At 64.6% G+C, this 14,960-nt stretch overlaps 1 protein-coding gene across 5 annotated transcripts in view; it reads right to left on the bottom strand.

Moving 5' to 3' along the window:
• Positions 1–14,960, bottom strand: part of SPEG (striated muscle enriched protein kinase) — a 31,043-nt gene that overhangs the window by 12,574 nt on the left and 3,509 nt on the right. The window contains exons 1-12 of one of the 5 annotated variants that reach the window (XM_090143823.1): positions 13,449–13,933; positions 10,748–10,787; positions 9,550–9,579; positions 9,055–9,144; positions 8,571–8,949; positions 6,179–7,593; positions 5,925–6,068; positions 5,288–5,470; positions 3,602–3,813; positions 3,350–3,438; positions 2,972–3,153; positions 787–1,047 (exon numbers count right to left, since the gene is read on the bottom strand). In XM_090143823.1, coding sequence (XP_089999949.1) covers positions 787–1,047; positions 2,972–3,153; positions 3,350–3,438; positions 3,602–3,813; positions 5,288–5,470; positions 5,925–6,068; positions 6,179–7,593; positions 8,571–8,949; positions 9,055–9,144; positions 9,550–9,579; positions 10,748–10,787; positions 13,449–13,481 — 3,058 coding nt within the window. In that variant the 5' untranslated portion in view covers positions 13,482–13,933. Of the gene's footprint in view, positions 1–786; positions 1,048–2,971; positions 3,154–3,349; positions 3,439–3,601; positions 3,814–5,287; positions 5,471–5,924; positions 6,069–6,178; positions 7,594–8,570; positions 8,950–9,054; positions 9,145–9,549; positions 9,585–10,747; positions 10,788–13,448; positions 13,934–14,960 lie in introns of those variants that run through there. The other 4 variants (XM_090143824.1, XM_031599592.2, XM_090143821.1 and 1 more) reach the window with 4 other exon arrangements.

Genomic DNA, 14,960 nt, shown 5'->3' with positions numbered 1-14,960 from the left:
GGGGGCTGTGGGGCTCAGAGTGCATGTGCAAGGCATCCAGGCACAGCGCTTGGGCTCTGCTGGCTGAGTGCCTCTTCCCACCCCTCAAACAATAGAGATGCCATCTGCTGGGTGTAGTGGGAGGGTGCCTTGTCCTTCTGGGGCAGGGGGTCACAGTTGGGGGTGCAAGTGCAATGCAATGGGGATGGTTGTAGCAGGGACTCACTGATGGGGTCTCTGTCCACTCCAGGAGGGGAATGGGATAGAGACACTTGTCCCTGGCTGGTGAAGGAGAGACGGGTTTTGTGTAGGGGGAAGTGCAGAGGGCATAGGATAGGGCAGCTAGCAGTGTGCAGTGGTTCCTGACCTTTGGAGAAGAGGGCAGGCCCTCTGCCAAATGCCCACATCCCTGTGCTGGGCTAGCAGGGGCATGTCAGTAACAGGAGCCCAGAGGCTCTGGAGCCTGGGGATGCGTGCAGCTGTGCTGCAAGCAGCTCAGGGGAAGGCATGCAGTTCTTGATGCATGGTACAGTCATGACACAAGCATCTCCCAATGCCTGGGTGCTGCACGGCTGCTGGAGGGGGGCTGAGTAGGGTGTGCTGCAGGCTCAGGCTCAGGCTCACTGACAGGTACCCTTCCACGGGGCACTAGAGCCCATGAAGTTGTGGGGCACAAATTGCTCTCTATCCCCCCACCCCCTGCAGCACTCAGCTATGCTTTGGGATGGAGGTGTGCCGGTCCCCCCAGCACCACACCGAGGCCGGATCCCGAGCGATACCCCCGGGGGCTGCATGCCCACAGCTTACCTTTGGCTGTGCTGAGCTTGCAGGTGTAGATGCCACTGTCGTCCTCGTGCACGGAGGTGAGCAGCAGTTTGCACTTGCGCCCGTCAAAATGCATCTTGCATTTGAGCAGGGCGGGCTGGAGCAGCCGGCCCCGTGACAGCCAGTCCACATCCATGTCTGGCGGGCCAGCCACCAGGCACTCAAAGAGTGCCAGCTCCCCCGCCCCGACCACCACGTCCTGCAGGGGAACCACCACGGCCAGGGACTGGCACTCGGGCCGAGCTGCCCGGGAAGGGGGGAGAGAGAGAGAGAAAGAGAGACGCATCTCAGCAACTGAAAAGCAACCATGGGGGGTGGCAAGGAAGGGGCCGTGCAGGGCGGGGGCATGCAGGAAAGGGGCCCGGTGCAATGGGCAGGGAGCGGGGTGCAGGCAAAGGGGTGCAGCGGGGAGGAAGTGAGGGCGAGATGTGGAAAGCGGAGCTGAGCCGGGGTGGGGGGCGGAGGGAAGGCGATGGGGAGGGTGAGGGGAAGTGTCCGTGCCAGGAACACACCACACAGCGCTTTACCAAACAGATTTTATTAGAGCTACAAAAAGGGTCACGGCCTCGCTGCCCACATCCCGCCAAGCCCCCCCACCCTGGGGAGAAGAGACCCAGAGCCGGCGCTGCTTCTGTGGCTGGAACTGAGCAGACCCTAGGGTTACAGCCCCAGCACGGGGGTCCCCGAGTCCCTTGTCCCCCACACTCTGAGGTGTGAGCCATTGCATCATGTTCCCTTTCCTACAGCCCCGGCGGCACAGAGCAGCCATGGGGCCAAGTTCCCTGCTCCCTTCCCCTGAGCGGTGAGGAGAGGAGCAGCAGGACACACAGACACAGACACACGGATGGAGCAAGACACCAGACAGCATTGGGCAGCCGCCCTAGCCCGGCTCAGGGGGTGCCTGGCACTATCGACCGCTCCCCACCCATTGCTCAGCCCCGGTGACACAGTGCCCAGCCACCCCACATGCCCCACACCCGCCGTCGAGGGCCCGCGCGTCCCCGCAGTGCGTCCAGGACGAGGCGGCGAATGGAGCAGAAGGTAATAATGCAAGGTGAGGTCCACTGCCTAAGAGGTGTCCAACTAAGAGCCCCCGTGGCTCTGAGAGATGAACCCCCTTATCGTACTCCCCCTGCGTACAGACAAAAACCGCAGTCAGCAAGCAGAAGGGTTAGTGCAGCGGAGACGGGGCCGGCACACACACACATGCCAACACGCAACGCTGTGTGCCACAGACATGGAGCACGGCAGGGGGACTGGTGCCTCAGCCATCACCCATCCATTCGCTGGGTGTGTGCCTGGCTCCTATGGCCACTCCTGTGCCACCACGCTTTGCCGGGAGCGGGGGCCTGGCAGGACAGAAGCAGTGCAGCGAAGGCTGGGGTGGGACTGGGAAGCCCAGGGACTCAGGCAGCCGTCAGCAGGGAGGGCTGGGGGGGAGCAGGGCACACAAAGCCAAGGGCAAGAGAAAGGCAGCATCACTCATCCCCTTCCTTCAAGTCCCTTGGTCCACGCCACTCCCCAGTTGCGCGCACATATAAGGGGCCCTAGGAGGATGCTGGAGCCCACGGCAGAGCTGGGGAGGGGCAGCTCAGCCCCAGGCACCCAGGTACCCAGGCTGTGGGACTTGCTCTGAGCTGGGAGCAAGCAGGTGAGAGAGCTCTCTCTGAGCTGTCCCCTGGGCACAGCTTGCAGGCAGGGAAGGAAGGAGCTGTGTGCATGGTGGAGGGATGTGTCCCCTGCAGAGCTACCAAGGGCATGAGCCCTCTCTGCACAGTGCCCAACCCCAGCATGGGGACAAGGGGACTCAAGGTAAAGCTATACTGGTGGAGCAGCAGCCTCTGGGTCAGGCTGGGGACATTGAGACAGCTGGGCAGCGGGACCCACTATTGTGGGACCACACATTTGGATTGGGAAGCGAGGCAGCCTGCCTCCTGTGAAGCCAGCCTCTGCAGCAGTATGACCACTCTGTGCCCCCTTCCTGCCACCCCACCACGCACTGCCCTTCCCGCACTGGGCTCATGCCCACCTGCTCTGCAGCAGGGAAGGGCAAGAAGCAGCACCACCGAGAAGGGGTCTGCAACAGCCCCTTTCCCACACAGCTCATGCAGGGTGCCGGAACTGGCCAGCCCCATGGGGAAATGGGGACGCCCTCGCGGAGCTTTACCTCTGACCTCCAGCTTGGCCTCGCTCTGCTTGGTGCCATATTCGTTGACAGCCTTGCAGGTGTAGAAGCCGGTGTCAGTGCGCTCAGCTGCCAGGATGTGCAGTGTGTACAGACCCCGGGCCCCCTCCGCCTCCTCTGCATGGTGACGGCGGCCGTACTTCACAGGCTGCCGGTTCCGCAGCCTGCTCAGGGACATGGGCAGAGAGGCATTGTCTCAGCTGGCCCCATAGAAAGCCCCGTTCTCCTCAATCTCAACAAAGACCAAGACCAGAGCTCCTCTCCTTGGTGCTGCTCTGAGCTGGCAGGCCCTAAATGGGGACATCCCCATGCCTGCCCCCTTCCCTGCCCTACTGTGACCCAGTGAGCATCAGGACTCACCAGTAAATGATGGGCTTGGGCTCTCCGCGGACGCGGACATTCATGCTGACATCCTGCCCCTCCAGCACCGACTGGTCCGACAGGGCCACCTGAGGAAGAGGAGATCAGGAAGCAGCCAGCACCCACCACTCTGGGGCCACATGTCCCTGTCACCACCCCGGGGACCACCTGTCCCCCATCATAGGGGCAGCCCTAGAGCACCACAGGGCACAGCTCCTTCTCTGCCAGGTCCCAGGGGGGCTCTCAGCTCACCTCAAAGGTGGGTGCAGCCTTGAAGCTGCTCTCCGAAGAGCTGTGGGCAGCCCCATGCTCCGCTCTGGGCTGCAGCTTCATGGCTGGTCGGTGCTGCGGGGTCCCGGATTCAGGGAACTCTTCTAGTGGGCTCAGGTACTCTTCGTCTGAGGTGATGGGGCTGACCTGGCCCAGGGGGGGGGCCTGGTTCCCATGCCGCTCCACGGCGGGGGCTAGCAGGAGAGGGTAGGTAAGGAGCTGGCAGCAGGCAGAGACGGGCAGGGGGCTTGGGGACCCTTCCCCACCATTCGGTGCCTGGAGGTGCCCGGGGATGCCCACCCCATGCTGCATCCCATCAGGAGCAGCACGGTAGCTGGCAGCGAAGGGGTGCTGGGCTGCGCAGGGGGTGGGTGCGAAACACTCCCCGGGGCCGATAAGTGGACGCGATATCCCGCAAGGCGACAGCGGGGCTCAAGTGGCTCTTACGCAGCAGGCCGTGCTCCCATCCTTAAGCCGCCCGGATTCCGGGAATGGCTGCCCCTGCCCCGAGCCGGCAGAAGGCTGAAGGTGACATTGGCAGCTGCGCTTCCCTCGCAGCCCGGACGGCCGCTCCCGGGGTCCGAGCTCGGCATAGCGGGGAGCACGCGTAGGCAGAGGAGCCGGCATAGCGGGGAGCGTGGGGCCGGGATGGGGGTGAGATCTGTGCGGGGCCGGGGGCGAGCTGCCGGCAGAGCGCTGCCCGAAGTGGGGGGGGCTGGCCTCGCTCCAGCCCGGCCGTGGCCGCCGCCGTTCCCCCCCCCGCCCTCCCCACCAGCGGATCCCCTTACGGAGCTGCCGAAGCGGGGAGGCGGGCGGGCTGCCCGGTGACGGCTCGGCCCCCCACCGTTGCCCCCGTGCAGCAGCAGCAGCAGAGCGGAGAGCTGCGGGGGTCCGAACCCCCGACTCCCGCCGGCTCCCCAGGGCTCCCCGCAGCCCCTCCGCCCGCAGCCCTCCGGTGCCCCCCGCACTCACCGGAGGGGCCGCGGCCCCCTCCCCGAGCAGGACCGAACCGCGAGAGCGCCGCTGTCGTTGCCGGGGCCGGGGCCGATGCGGCGGCGCTGGGCGCACATCCAGCCCGGAGCGCTGAGCCCTCCCCGGCCGAGCGCCGCCCCGGCCCCGCGCCGCCGCCCGGCCCCCGGGGCTGGGCCTGAATCGGGGGAGGGCCCAGCGGCGGGCTGGGGGCTGCCGACCCCTTCCCTTCCCTTCCAGCCGCGGGGGAGAGCAGCCCCGAGGGGCGGCAGCTGCCTGGCAGTGCGCTCAGCGCCCCGGGTCGCCGCGGGGCAGCGGGGATCGGGGATTCTGCAGCTCCCCGGAGCTCTGCGCTCCCCAGGGGATGTCTTGGGATGGGAACCTCTCGGGGCTGCGGTGGGATGGGGATCCCCGGATGGCGGAGGACATGCTGGGCATCAGCGCAGGCTACGTGTCAGTGGGCAGCCGGGGTACCCCGCGAGGCACGGGACTTGCCAATTCGTTGGGGATGCTCGGAGCCTGACCCTGCTCCCCCCACGGCAGAACCCGGCAGCGAGTCAGCTGCTTCGGTTCAGACAGTGCCTTGTAGGGTAAGGAAGCCGCTTTCCTAGCAGTGACAGCAGAGCTGGCAGGCAGCCCGTCGCCTCGCCGGCCCTCTCGCCACCCCCCGCTGCCTGCATCCCGGCCGCCGGCACTCACCGGGCCGCACGCTGAGGATGGCGCTGCAGCAGGTGGCTCCCACCTCGTTGGCCGCCGTCACCGTGTAGAGACCGGCGTCGGCCACCCGGGCGCTCCTGACCAGCAAGGTGTGCCGCTCGCCCTCTGCCTTGATGGGCCGTGCCGTGCTGCTCCTCAGCGGCACCCCGTCCTTCCTCCAGGACACTGCGGGCAGAAGCAGGGTCACTACGGGACCATGCCGGGGTAGGAGGGTCCTCACTCCCCCGGTTGTCAGCGAAGGTCTCTGCTCGGCTTGGGGACCGTTTTGCCATCGGGAGCAGCCCCAGGTCCCCAAGGCCTCTGATAGAGAGGCCCCTCTAAAGTTACTGGCATCCTCCTGCCCTCCAGTGGAGGATGGAGGAGGGAACCAGAGTTTCTTTGCTCGTTGCCAGCCTCTGCCAGCTGCTCTGTGCCTGGTGCCTCCTCCTGCTATCTCAGTGCAGGAGGATCACAGAGGTTCTGCCTGCACCCTGCCCTTTGCACTGCACCCCGGCACTTTGCTCCCTGAGGAGCAAAGAGCCACAGCTCTGCCACACAGCTCAGATGGCTCCAAGGGCCTGGGACAGGCAGGGGGATCGTGCCAGAGCCCATCGCGCTCTTGTGCCCCACGACCACTCACCTTCTGGCTGTGGGTTGGCTGTGACAATGCACTTGAGCAGCACCTCTGTCCCCACAGCCACCGCTGTGTCCTGGATGGGGATCTCAAAGATGGGCGCTTCCAGGGGATCTTCGCCCGCTGAGACGTAGGAGTCATCGGAGGACTCTGCACAGAGAGAGATGGCCCCAAGGCCGTGAGCAGGGCGAGCAGGGGGTCCAGTGAGGTGTGGCAGCACCACAGTACCCCCTGTGCGTGGGACAAGAGCCGTGCCCTACCTAGCTCTGGAGAGGTGGGCCGGGCCCGGCGCCCCTTCCCCTTGCTCCGCGTGCCTCTGCCTTCCTGAGCCGTCCGGACGTTCTCTTTCTTCTCCACCACTTTTGCCTGCCTTCTCTCCACCTCCTTCCCTGTGCCGTGCTGCCCTGCCCAGCTCCTCTCCAGCCGGGCCTCCTGCTCCATGCCTGGCTTTGCCCAGGGCAGGAACCGCACCTCAGTAGACACCTCTGGCCTCCGATACAGCCCATGGGGCACGGCCAGCCTGGCAGCCAGCCCTTCACTCGCCACCCCAGGGGCCCTGGTTGCAGCCACGGGACCTCCATCCGGGCACGGGGTCCCTTCAGCAGCACGGCCCCGCGGGGTGGCCTGCGCCAACAACCACTGCTCCTTCTTCCTCACTTCCCCGCCACCATCTTGTTGCATAGCTTTCCTCACCTCCTCCGCCGCGCCGCCCCGCGCCAGGCCTCTCCGTGCCCGCTGTCCCCCCGGCTCCGGCTCCCCATTGGGCCCCACCAGCGCCACGCTGGAGAGAGCCAGGTGCTGGATGACGTGCGTGCCCTCGGCCGGAGCCGAGGCCTTGGCTGGTGGCACCTTGCGTGGCAAGGCTGAGCCGCGTGGAGTGCGGGCGGCGGGAGGCTCGGCAGGCGGCTGTGGCTCAGCCTTGCCCAGCTCCTGCGAGCGCCGCAGCTGCTGCTTGGACACGGTCCTCTTGATGCGGCTCAGCTCCTCCGAGAACTTGTGCTCGATGTCCTGCACGCGCCCGGCGAACTTGCCCCGCTCGTCGAAGGAGGCGGCCTTCTGGCGGAAGGCCTGGCGGCGGCTGGCCGCACCGCCCTCCCCGTCCCGCCAGCCCCCCGGCGTGCCTGCCCGCCGCTCCCAGCCTGGCTGGTCGAAGGAGCGCGTCTTGCGCAGGGGCAGCCACGGCCGTGCGGGGAAGGGACTGTCCGCCTGCTCCAGGCTCCCGCGGCGCTCCTCGAAGTACTGCAGCCGCTCGAAGATCCTGGAGCCGGCGCGCACCAGCTTGGGCGATGCCCGCACCGAGATGCGGCCCGATGCGTCGCTCATGGGCGTGGCGGGCCGGGAGTCCTGCGTGCTGCCCTGCGACTGCGACTTGGGCTTCTTGATCTTCTCCTCGTACTCCTCAGGGACCGTGTCCTGATAGTCAGCCGGCACTGAAGATGTCCTGCGAGGAGTCACGGGCGTGCAGGAGGAGGAGGGGAGGCGGGCAGAGGGCTGCGGGGTGGCTCCGGGGGGTGTGGGGGGGCACAGGCCGGCTCTTGGGGACGGCGAGCGGATGATGGGCGGCTTGGAGGTCAGCGGCAGGGCAGCGGGTGAGTGCGGAGGCTCAGCACCGGGCTTCGGGGAGACGGGACCACTGTGGGGATCATCTCGCCTGTACCCCCCCTGGGGGATGCTGCTGCAAGGGGAGAACAAGGGAGAGCAAGTCAGAGCCCACACTCACCTATGGCCGCATCATGAGTCCCAACCCAACCACCCAATAGGGCACAGCAGGGGACAGCCCCTGAACCCTCAATGGGCCACAGCGAGGGGATCCAGCCACACTTAGGCCACACTTAGGACCCAGCGGTGCCTTATTGCTGGTGTCTCATCGCCCAGGGACACCGATGTAGGACAGCAATGTGGTGATGCTGGGACACTCAACAAGTGCCCTTCCCAGAGCGGCCATGCAGGCAAGATGAGAGCACAGGAACAGAGGGGTGCCCCAATCTCCCCGAGGTATTTCAGCATGCCAGAGCAGTGCAGAGAGCTCTTCTGCAAGGCCACAAGTCATCACGCAGTGCATGTGCTGCCAACATGTCCCCCTGCCCTGCCACTCCCAAAATCCCTGCCCACCCCCCTGGTCCCACAGCCCAGGGCTTGGCATGTGCAGTGCAGAAATCAAAAAGTGGAGATGAGGTTCTGGTGGAACAAGCAGCCTCAAACAGAAAAGGAGGATGGAGGTCGAAAGAGAAGGCCTGCGGGGCTGGGGAGGGACAGGGGCTCTGAGCATGTCAGCAGGCCCTGGGGAGGAAGAATGTCCCTCTTCCCCACTGCCACCCCTGGGTGATGGGGACAGCTTGTCCGTGGGTGCCACACCTCTGCGCCCCATGTCCCTGGCCATGCAGAGCCCTCACAGCTGGCCAGGAAGAGGTTCAGTTTGGATGGGGTTACCCCCAAACTTTAACTGGCCGTAGCAGATAGAGACCCCGCTCCAGGCCCCCCACCCCAGGGCCGTTCCCTCCTCACCGGTGCCTGGTGCCTACTGCTCAGAGCCTCCGTTCCTCATCCGGGCATGGAGAAGGCAAAGAAAGCCCAGGAGGAGGAGAGAAGATGGCTGTGGGGAGGAGATGGCCCCAGCGATGTCCCCTCCGTGCACTTCCCCCTGCTACTTACACATGGAGCGAGAGCGCCCGTCCTCGGTACAGGCTGAAGGCGCTGCCGTAGGGGTCGCTGGCCACAGAAAGGCTATCCTCCGACCCCCAGCTTGTGCCCACCAGATTAGCCCGTGATGCCCGCACCAGCGGCTCCACGCCCAGGTGCCGGACCTCAGTGCCACGTGGTGACGGCGCGTTTGCTTGCCTTGGAGTTCCCTGCGGCTGCCAGGCACTAGGGCGGAGGTAGGGTCCCCGCACGGGGAGGTTGGCATCTGGCTCCTTCTCCACCACAGTCTGCTGGCTGCCTGACCAGCTGGAGCGCTCCTCTGCCTGAGACAGGGCCAGCACTGAGGTTGGCGTCGTGTTCATGGAGGTGTCCACCAGGGTGTCGGAGCCACCTGGAAGGAGAGTGGTGGGCATCTCCGAGTGGTATCCCACCCAGCTCATCCCCTGGGTTGGCTACCCCAAGAGGACCCCTAAAGCTCTGTGTCCCCACAGCTCACCCGTAGGGGTGCTGAAGGCTGTCTCATCCTGCAGCTCGCTGCGCTGCGTCACCTGGGGGTCACTGGGCTCATCCTCGCCGGTCTCCGAGTCTGTGGGGGAAGAGCAAAGGGTGAGGGGACACGAGGACCAGGCTGGCACTGCTCCTCACAGACCCACCAGCTCCAGTGGCAGATGAACAGTGCACAGGCAGTTCTGGACAGCAGAAGAGCAAGGGTAGGAGAGGGATAACTGTAACATGGGGGACACAGAAGAGACAGGCTGCTGGCAGGAAAGGCAGGATGAAGGCTGGAAAGACCATGGGACAGGAGTGGCATGATGCTATGTAGGATAGAGGCAGGAGAAGGGATGGTGGTGGTGGTGGAAATGCAGGGGAAGGAGGATGTAACTAGGTGATAGAGACAGGGGGACAGTGGTGGCATTGCAACAGGGAGGCACGCTGGGGGCACACAGCCCCATCTGGGAGCAGGGCTGGCATGAGGCAGGCATCTTCCTACCGTAGCTTTGCTTCCTGCAGGAGCGGAAAACTTCGCTTCCATAGGGGCAGCAAGAGAGAGAGAGACATCAACACCCGGTTATCGGCCCGGCCTGCGGAGACGCGTGGGGCACTGGGGAGGACTTTGTCCCCAGCTTGTCCCTGCACTACCATGAGGCACTGACCTGCCAGGGCAGCAGCTGGGCAGGCCATGCCAGTTCAGAGAGCCTCGCACCATGTGCTGGCCTTAGAGGCCAAGGATGGGGCTAGGGCTGGCCAATTGCCTGGTTCAGGGCCTGGTGCCTTACCCTTCCATATGGCAGGGGCCAAGGGTCTGGCACCCCCCAGCCTTCCCTACACAAATTCACTAACACACACAGTCACTACATCATCAGCACCACATTCAGCCTCCCCTTCCCTGAATCCCTCCTGTAAAGCACATGGCATCGTCCCCCTCCCCACACCATGGTCACATTCTGCCTGCACAGCAGCCAGCTCCTGTACCTGCTGCTGCTCCAGCTGTCCCCTGTGTCAGGTGGGCACTCCTAAAGGTGCTGATACACTTGGATGTGTGTGCCTGGGGGCACACATGCTGCATCAGACCTGATGTGCACTTTGCATCCCCAGTCTCCCCTACAGCAAGTATTCAGAGGTGCTGCTGTGCCCCACAATGTGGTTCTGGCTGGGAGAGCATCAGTGCTGTTCTCAGGGAATCTGTGGGGAACTGTGTGCCCAGGCACAGTTGTGGCCAAGTCAGTGCAGAGCCACTGCACTGTTCCTTCCCAGGAAAGCAAACCCGCATAGATACCAAGGGTCACCATTTCCTCCTCACCACTATGCAAGCCATCACAAGCTGTTACTGCAGAACCCTTTGACAAAGGAAACATCCCCTGCCCTCCAGCCCTGTCATCACACACCACAGCCCAGTCGGGGCCCACAGTGCTATTCCCTCCCCAGCTGGGCTGGTGCAGCCCAGCAGACTGCCAACTGTCTCATCACTGCCATTGAAGCAGACTGCCTGCCACCATGTACCCAGCTCCCCAGCAGCACCCCTGCCCCTGGAGCTGTAAGGACAAAGGCACGCTCACAGGACACACCAGGAGCCTCTTAACCCCTGTGCCCAGCCCTGTGCAGCCCCTGCTCACTATCCCCTCCCTGATACTGCGGGGGGGCCAGACCCCATCCCAGCAGGGAGGGCAAATCCTGGTAACTCAACGCACCATGCGTGAAGCGACCAAAGCGCCGCGAGTGGCCGGTTTTCTGCAAAGAAAAAGAGAAGAAAGCATTATCCACAGCACAGCCTCACGCACACCCCCAGCTGCACGCCCCCAAGGTATCTACAGGCACACACCCCACGCACACAGCCGTGCACGGGTGTAGGTGGACACGTGCAGTGCATGCCCACCAGCGCACACACACGCACACCTCTTGGTGCTGCTCCCCTCCTGCAACCAGGGGTGACATGGTGCACGCCAGTCCCGCTGCCTGCAGCCAGCAGCTTCGCCCGGGCGGGTGCCCAAATGTTCCACAGCCCCTTCGAAGATGCTGCCCACGCCAGCAAAGGGAATGAGCCAGCCAAGCGTCTTCCAGGCACTGGCCCAGACTCAGCCATGGGCATGGGCCCAGCGCGGGGACAGCAACCCCCAGCGTGGTGGTGGCTGTGCCAGCTGTGAGAGAGGCTTCTTGGCATAAGTGCCATGAGATGACCAGCCTGCAGGGCGGGAGGCGTGGGAGCCTCGCCGTCTGGGCAGGCAGGATGGCAGTGTGGGGCAGAGGTGCCAGCAGCACCCTGCCAGCTCCTTGTCCCCCTATGCACTGTAGCTCGGGGTTGGGCATCTGCTTGCCAAGGGCCACCTGGCTGCCATGCTGATGCAGGCAGGTAGGACAGGAGATGTGGTGGGCAGGCAGCAGGGCTGGGCTGCCAGCACCCCATGTTGCTCCCAGCCCAGCTGGGTAGCAGAGTCTTCCTGGGACAACAGCAGCCTGTGCCCTTGCTGCCCATTGTGGAGCCTTAGTGGGACTCTCCCAGAGCCTCTCAGCCATCCTGCAGCTTCTAGACAAGCTCATGAACAGACAGCCCTCAGGGATGGACGACAGACAGTCCCCAGGGACAGACAGCCCCAGGGGCAGACAGACAGCCAAGCACAGCCAGCAGTCAGATGTCTTTACAACAGCAACATGCTCATTTTGCAGCCCCCATGGTGCCAGTGGGCAGCACAAAGGGGGCTCCCACTGCCTCCTCCCAGCATATGGTGCTGGCCGGAGGGCAGTGGCTGCACGAGACACATTTGTATTCAGGCTGAGCCAGGCTGAGCCAGGCTTCACCTTTTTTCCCCGACTGCCTGTGCTGGTTCTGGCTTGCAGCCCGCCTTCCAGGCCAGGGAAAGATAGATGAGTGATTAACTGCACCATCGGCGGATAATTCCCCCATTAAAAAATGAAAATGCAATTGAGTGCCATTATCGGGTGTGCTCACGGCTTCCCCGGGGACTGGCGCCATCAGCTCCCACCAGATCTGGTGACTGCACCCAGCAGGGTAGGGCCCACAGCTACAGAGGGGGGTGAGCCCCAGCCCTCTGCTCTACAACAGGACCCCTTGGGGCATGGCACCCACCCACGGCTCAGAAAGCAGCATCCCCCAGACACTGTGATGCAGGGTCACCTCCAAGCAGCAGACTCTGCTTTCAAAGAGGGGGACAGAAAGGGGGCAGGAGGTTACAGGAGCAGCCTGGGACAAACCCCACTGGGCTGAGATCTGGGCAATTCCACCAGCAGTGATGCACCCTACTTGGGGGTTCATTTTCAGCCTAGGAAACAGTATAGGGGAGCCCCTGGAGCCCACCCTGCCCCCACAGAGAAGGGGAGAAAAGCCCGTGGAGATGAGCATCCAGCCTCAGCCCTGCCACACAGTGAGGTGCGGTAGGACCTGGCCCTGCCTCACTGCCCCAGTGCCTACATAGACCCACCCTCCTCATGCAGGGTCCTGCCAGGAGGCTGTCCACCCCTATAGCTGTGGCCATGGGGCAAGTGGGGCTCCTGGGGCCATAGAGCACAGCCCTCTCCTGGCACATGGAGCCAAGCAACATGGCACTGGTGTTGCCGATTGTGAAGCCAACGGGGAGTAGGGCCAAGGGGAAGCAGGGAGGCAGTGGGCGGCCCGTGTGGTGTGCCCAGAACTCAGCCAGCATAGCAGGACCATGCCCTGGCACACAAGCTGTTCCCAAGGGCAGATGGGGCAGCCAGGTGCTGTCCCCAGGGAAGATGATGCCCCACACCTGAGGAGAGCTGTCACCTCCCCACAGTATTCTGGGGGATCCATGTCCCCATCCTGCACCCCCGGGTGGGGACTGTGGGGACACCCAGCAAGGTGACAGCAGGGTGGCCATGCACCCATGTGGGGTGTAGCAGTGGGGTGCTGCTGTGAGCCCTACAAGGGGGTTCTTTTCAGGATGCCCCCATCCTCCCCCCACCACCGAGGCCTGGTGACGTCCTTGCTCCTCGCTCGGCGGAGCGTGCGGAGAGGCCCGCGGAGGATCTCTGCTGTGCCAGGCATGCTCCTGACGCGGAGGGGATGACGCATGCAAAGCCTCATCTCCAGCTCCGTGACCACCGGCGGCGGGGCCGGGGGGAGCCATGCAGCCGCATCCACTGGCTCCGGAGGACAGGGAGGGGACAGGACCCCCACCATGGGCTCGCAGCAGTGCTGGCAAAGGCGATGCTGAACACCTGCCCGGCACTGCTGCGTGGAACCGGCGGCTCTGCGGGCGGGGCTGGCGGTGGGATAAGCCCGGGGGGGGAGAAGCGCAGGGCCGGACTCGTCCCCTCCCCACCCAGGATGGACGCGCACCCGCTTCCCGCTATTTCCCCCGCCCCTCACCTCACCCCCGTTCCTCCGTGCGCTCACCAGCGCGCAGCCCTTACCTGGAAGCGCTTCTTCACCCAGATCTTCTTCATGCTTCTGCAGAGCCCCGGCGGCGCGGCCACTGCCGCTCAGGCCCGGCAGCGCGGCAGCCCGCAACTGGGGGTGTCCCCGCTGTCAGCGCCCCGGTGGAGCCCCCAGCATCCTCCCGGGGAGGGCGGAGGGAGAGGCTGGGGCTCGCCAGGTTGGGCTCTCGGGAGGGCTGGGGCTGTGAGCATGAAGCATCACTGGAGTGCTCCTCCCTCCATCCTTCCCCCGCCTGCCTCCGCCTCCGCCTCCTGCCAGCCCTGGCACGCAGTGACAGCGGCGGGGGACGGTCAGGGCACAGGTGGCGGAGGCACCTCGGGATGGGGAACGCACACAACCCGCACCCCTCTGCCCTCCTGAAGGCTTTGGCTATGCGGGATGCGGGGCTCCGAGCCCCCTGCCCAGAGTCACGGAGCTGCTCGCCACTCCTGCGCTCAGCACCGCTCAGTGCCGGGGGTCCTCGGCGCACCCCAACACAGATGACAACAGCACAACGCTTAGCACCGGCGCTGCGTGGCACTGCCGCATGCACACCACGATGCCTGGCAGCACCGGCTGCTTTTCTGCACTCCCCCTCCCAGCCCACGACTCCCAGCGTGGAGCTTGTCATGGCTTCATAATAACTTGCAAATTAGCGGGTACAAAGGGAGCTGCTCGTACGACGTTGCTGACAACCCCACCATCCAAGGGATGCTGTGGGGTTTCCGTGGAGACCCCGTGCGTCAGGCGAAGCACACAAGTGGCAGAGCTGGCACAGAAGGGATCTCCTGCTGGAGCCTGGGGACACCAATGTCCCTTTCAGCCTGGTGCCACCCCTAAAGAAAAGTGCTTCGCTGGGTGTCCTCCATGCACCCTGGCACAGATCCTGTCCCTGCCACGTGCCACATGCAACACTGACACTTGCTCATGGCACAGCCTGTGTGCGGGAACAGCCACCCTTGTTCCCCAGCATCCCCTTGCTGCTGATAGAAAGATGCTTGAGCACACGGTGCCCACTGCAGGCTGAGGACACAGGGACACAGTGTGACCTTGGCTGGGTTGCTTGAGCACAGAGTGAGACAGGAGGGGACATTTCCTACCCACTGTGCCAGCCCTGCTGCTGAGGCACTGGGCACAGAGGGTGTGGGGAGAGGGGCAAAGCCCTCCCAGTGCCACCAGGGCATGGCACACACCAGCAGGAGGGGAGCAGGCAGTAGTGGGAACTGGGGGGCCGCACCAGGAGGAGGAAGGGGCCGCGGCCCTGCACACAGCCCCCAGAAGCTGTGCTATATTTACCCACACTCGGGCCCGGGTCTCGGCTTCTCATGTGTAACACAAACCCTACAGCCTGCGAGAATCCGAGGGGATGGCACATTCCTCAGCAAAAATAACCCCCCGACAGCAGGAGAGATGGCAGGGGTGGAGGTGACTGACTGGACAGCTGCATGCTGCTCCCCTGCCTGTTCCCAGAGCCCCAAAGGGGACCAGCAGCACAGCTTCAGAGTAAA

This window comes from Phasianus colchicus, chromosome 7, assembly GCF_987193195.1.
Source record: "Phasianus colchicus chromosome 7, bPhaCol1.hap1.1, whole genome shotgun sequence".
NCBI classification, from domain to species: Eukaryota; Metazoa; Chordata; class Aves; order Galliformes; family Phasianidae; genus Phasianus; species Phasianus colchicus.
Note: the sequence above shows the minus strand (reverse complement) of the source record. Positions and strands in the feature narration are given on the sequence as shown.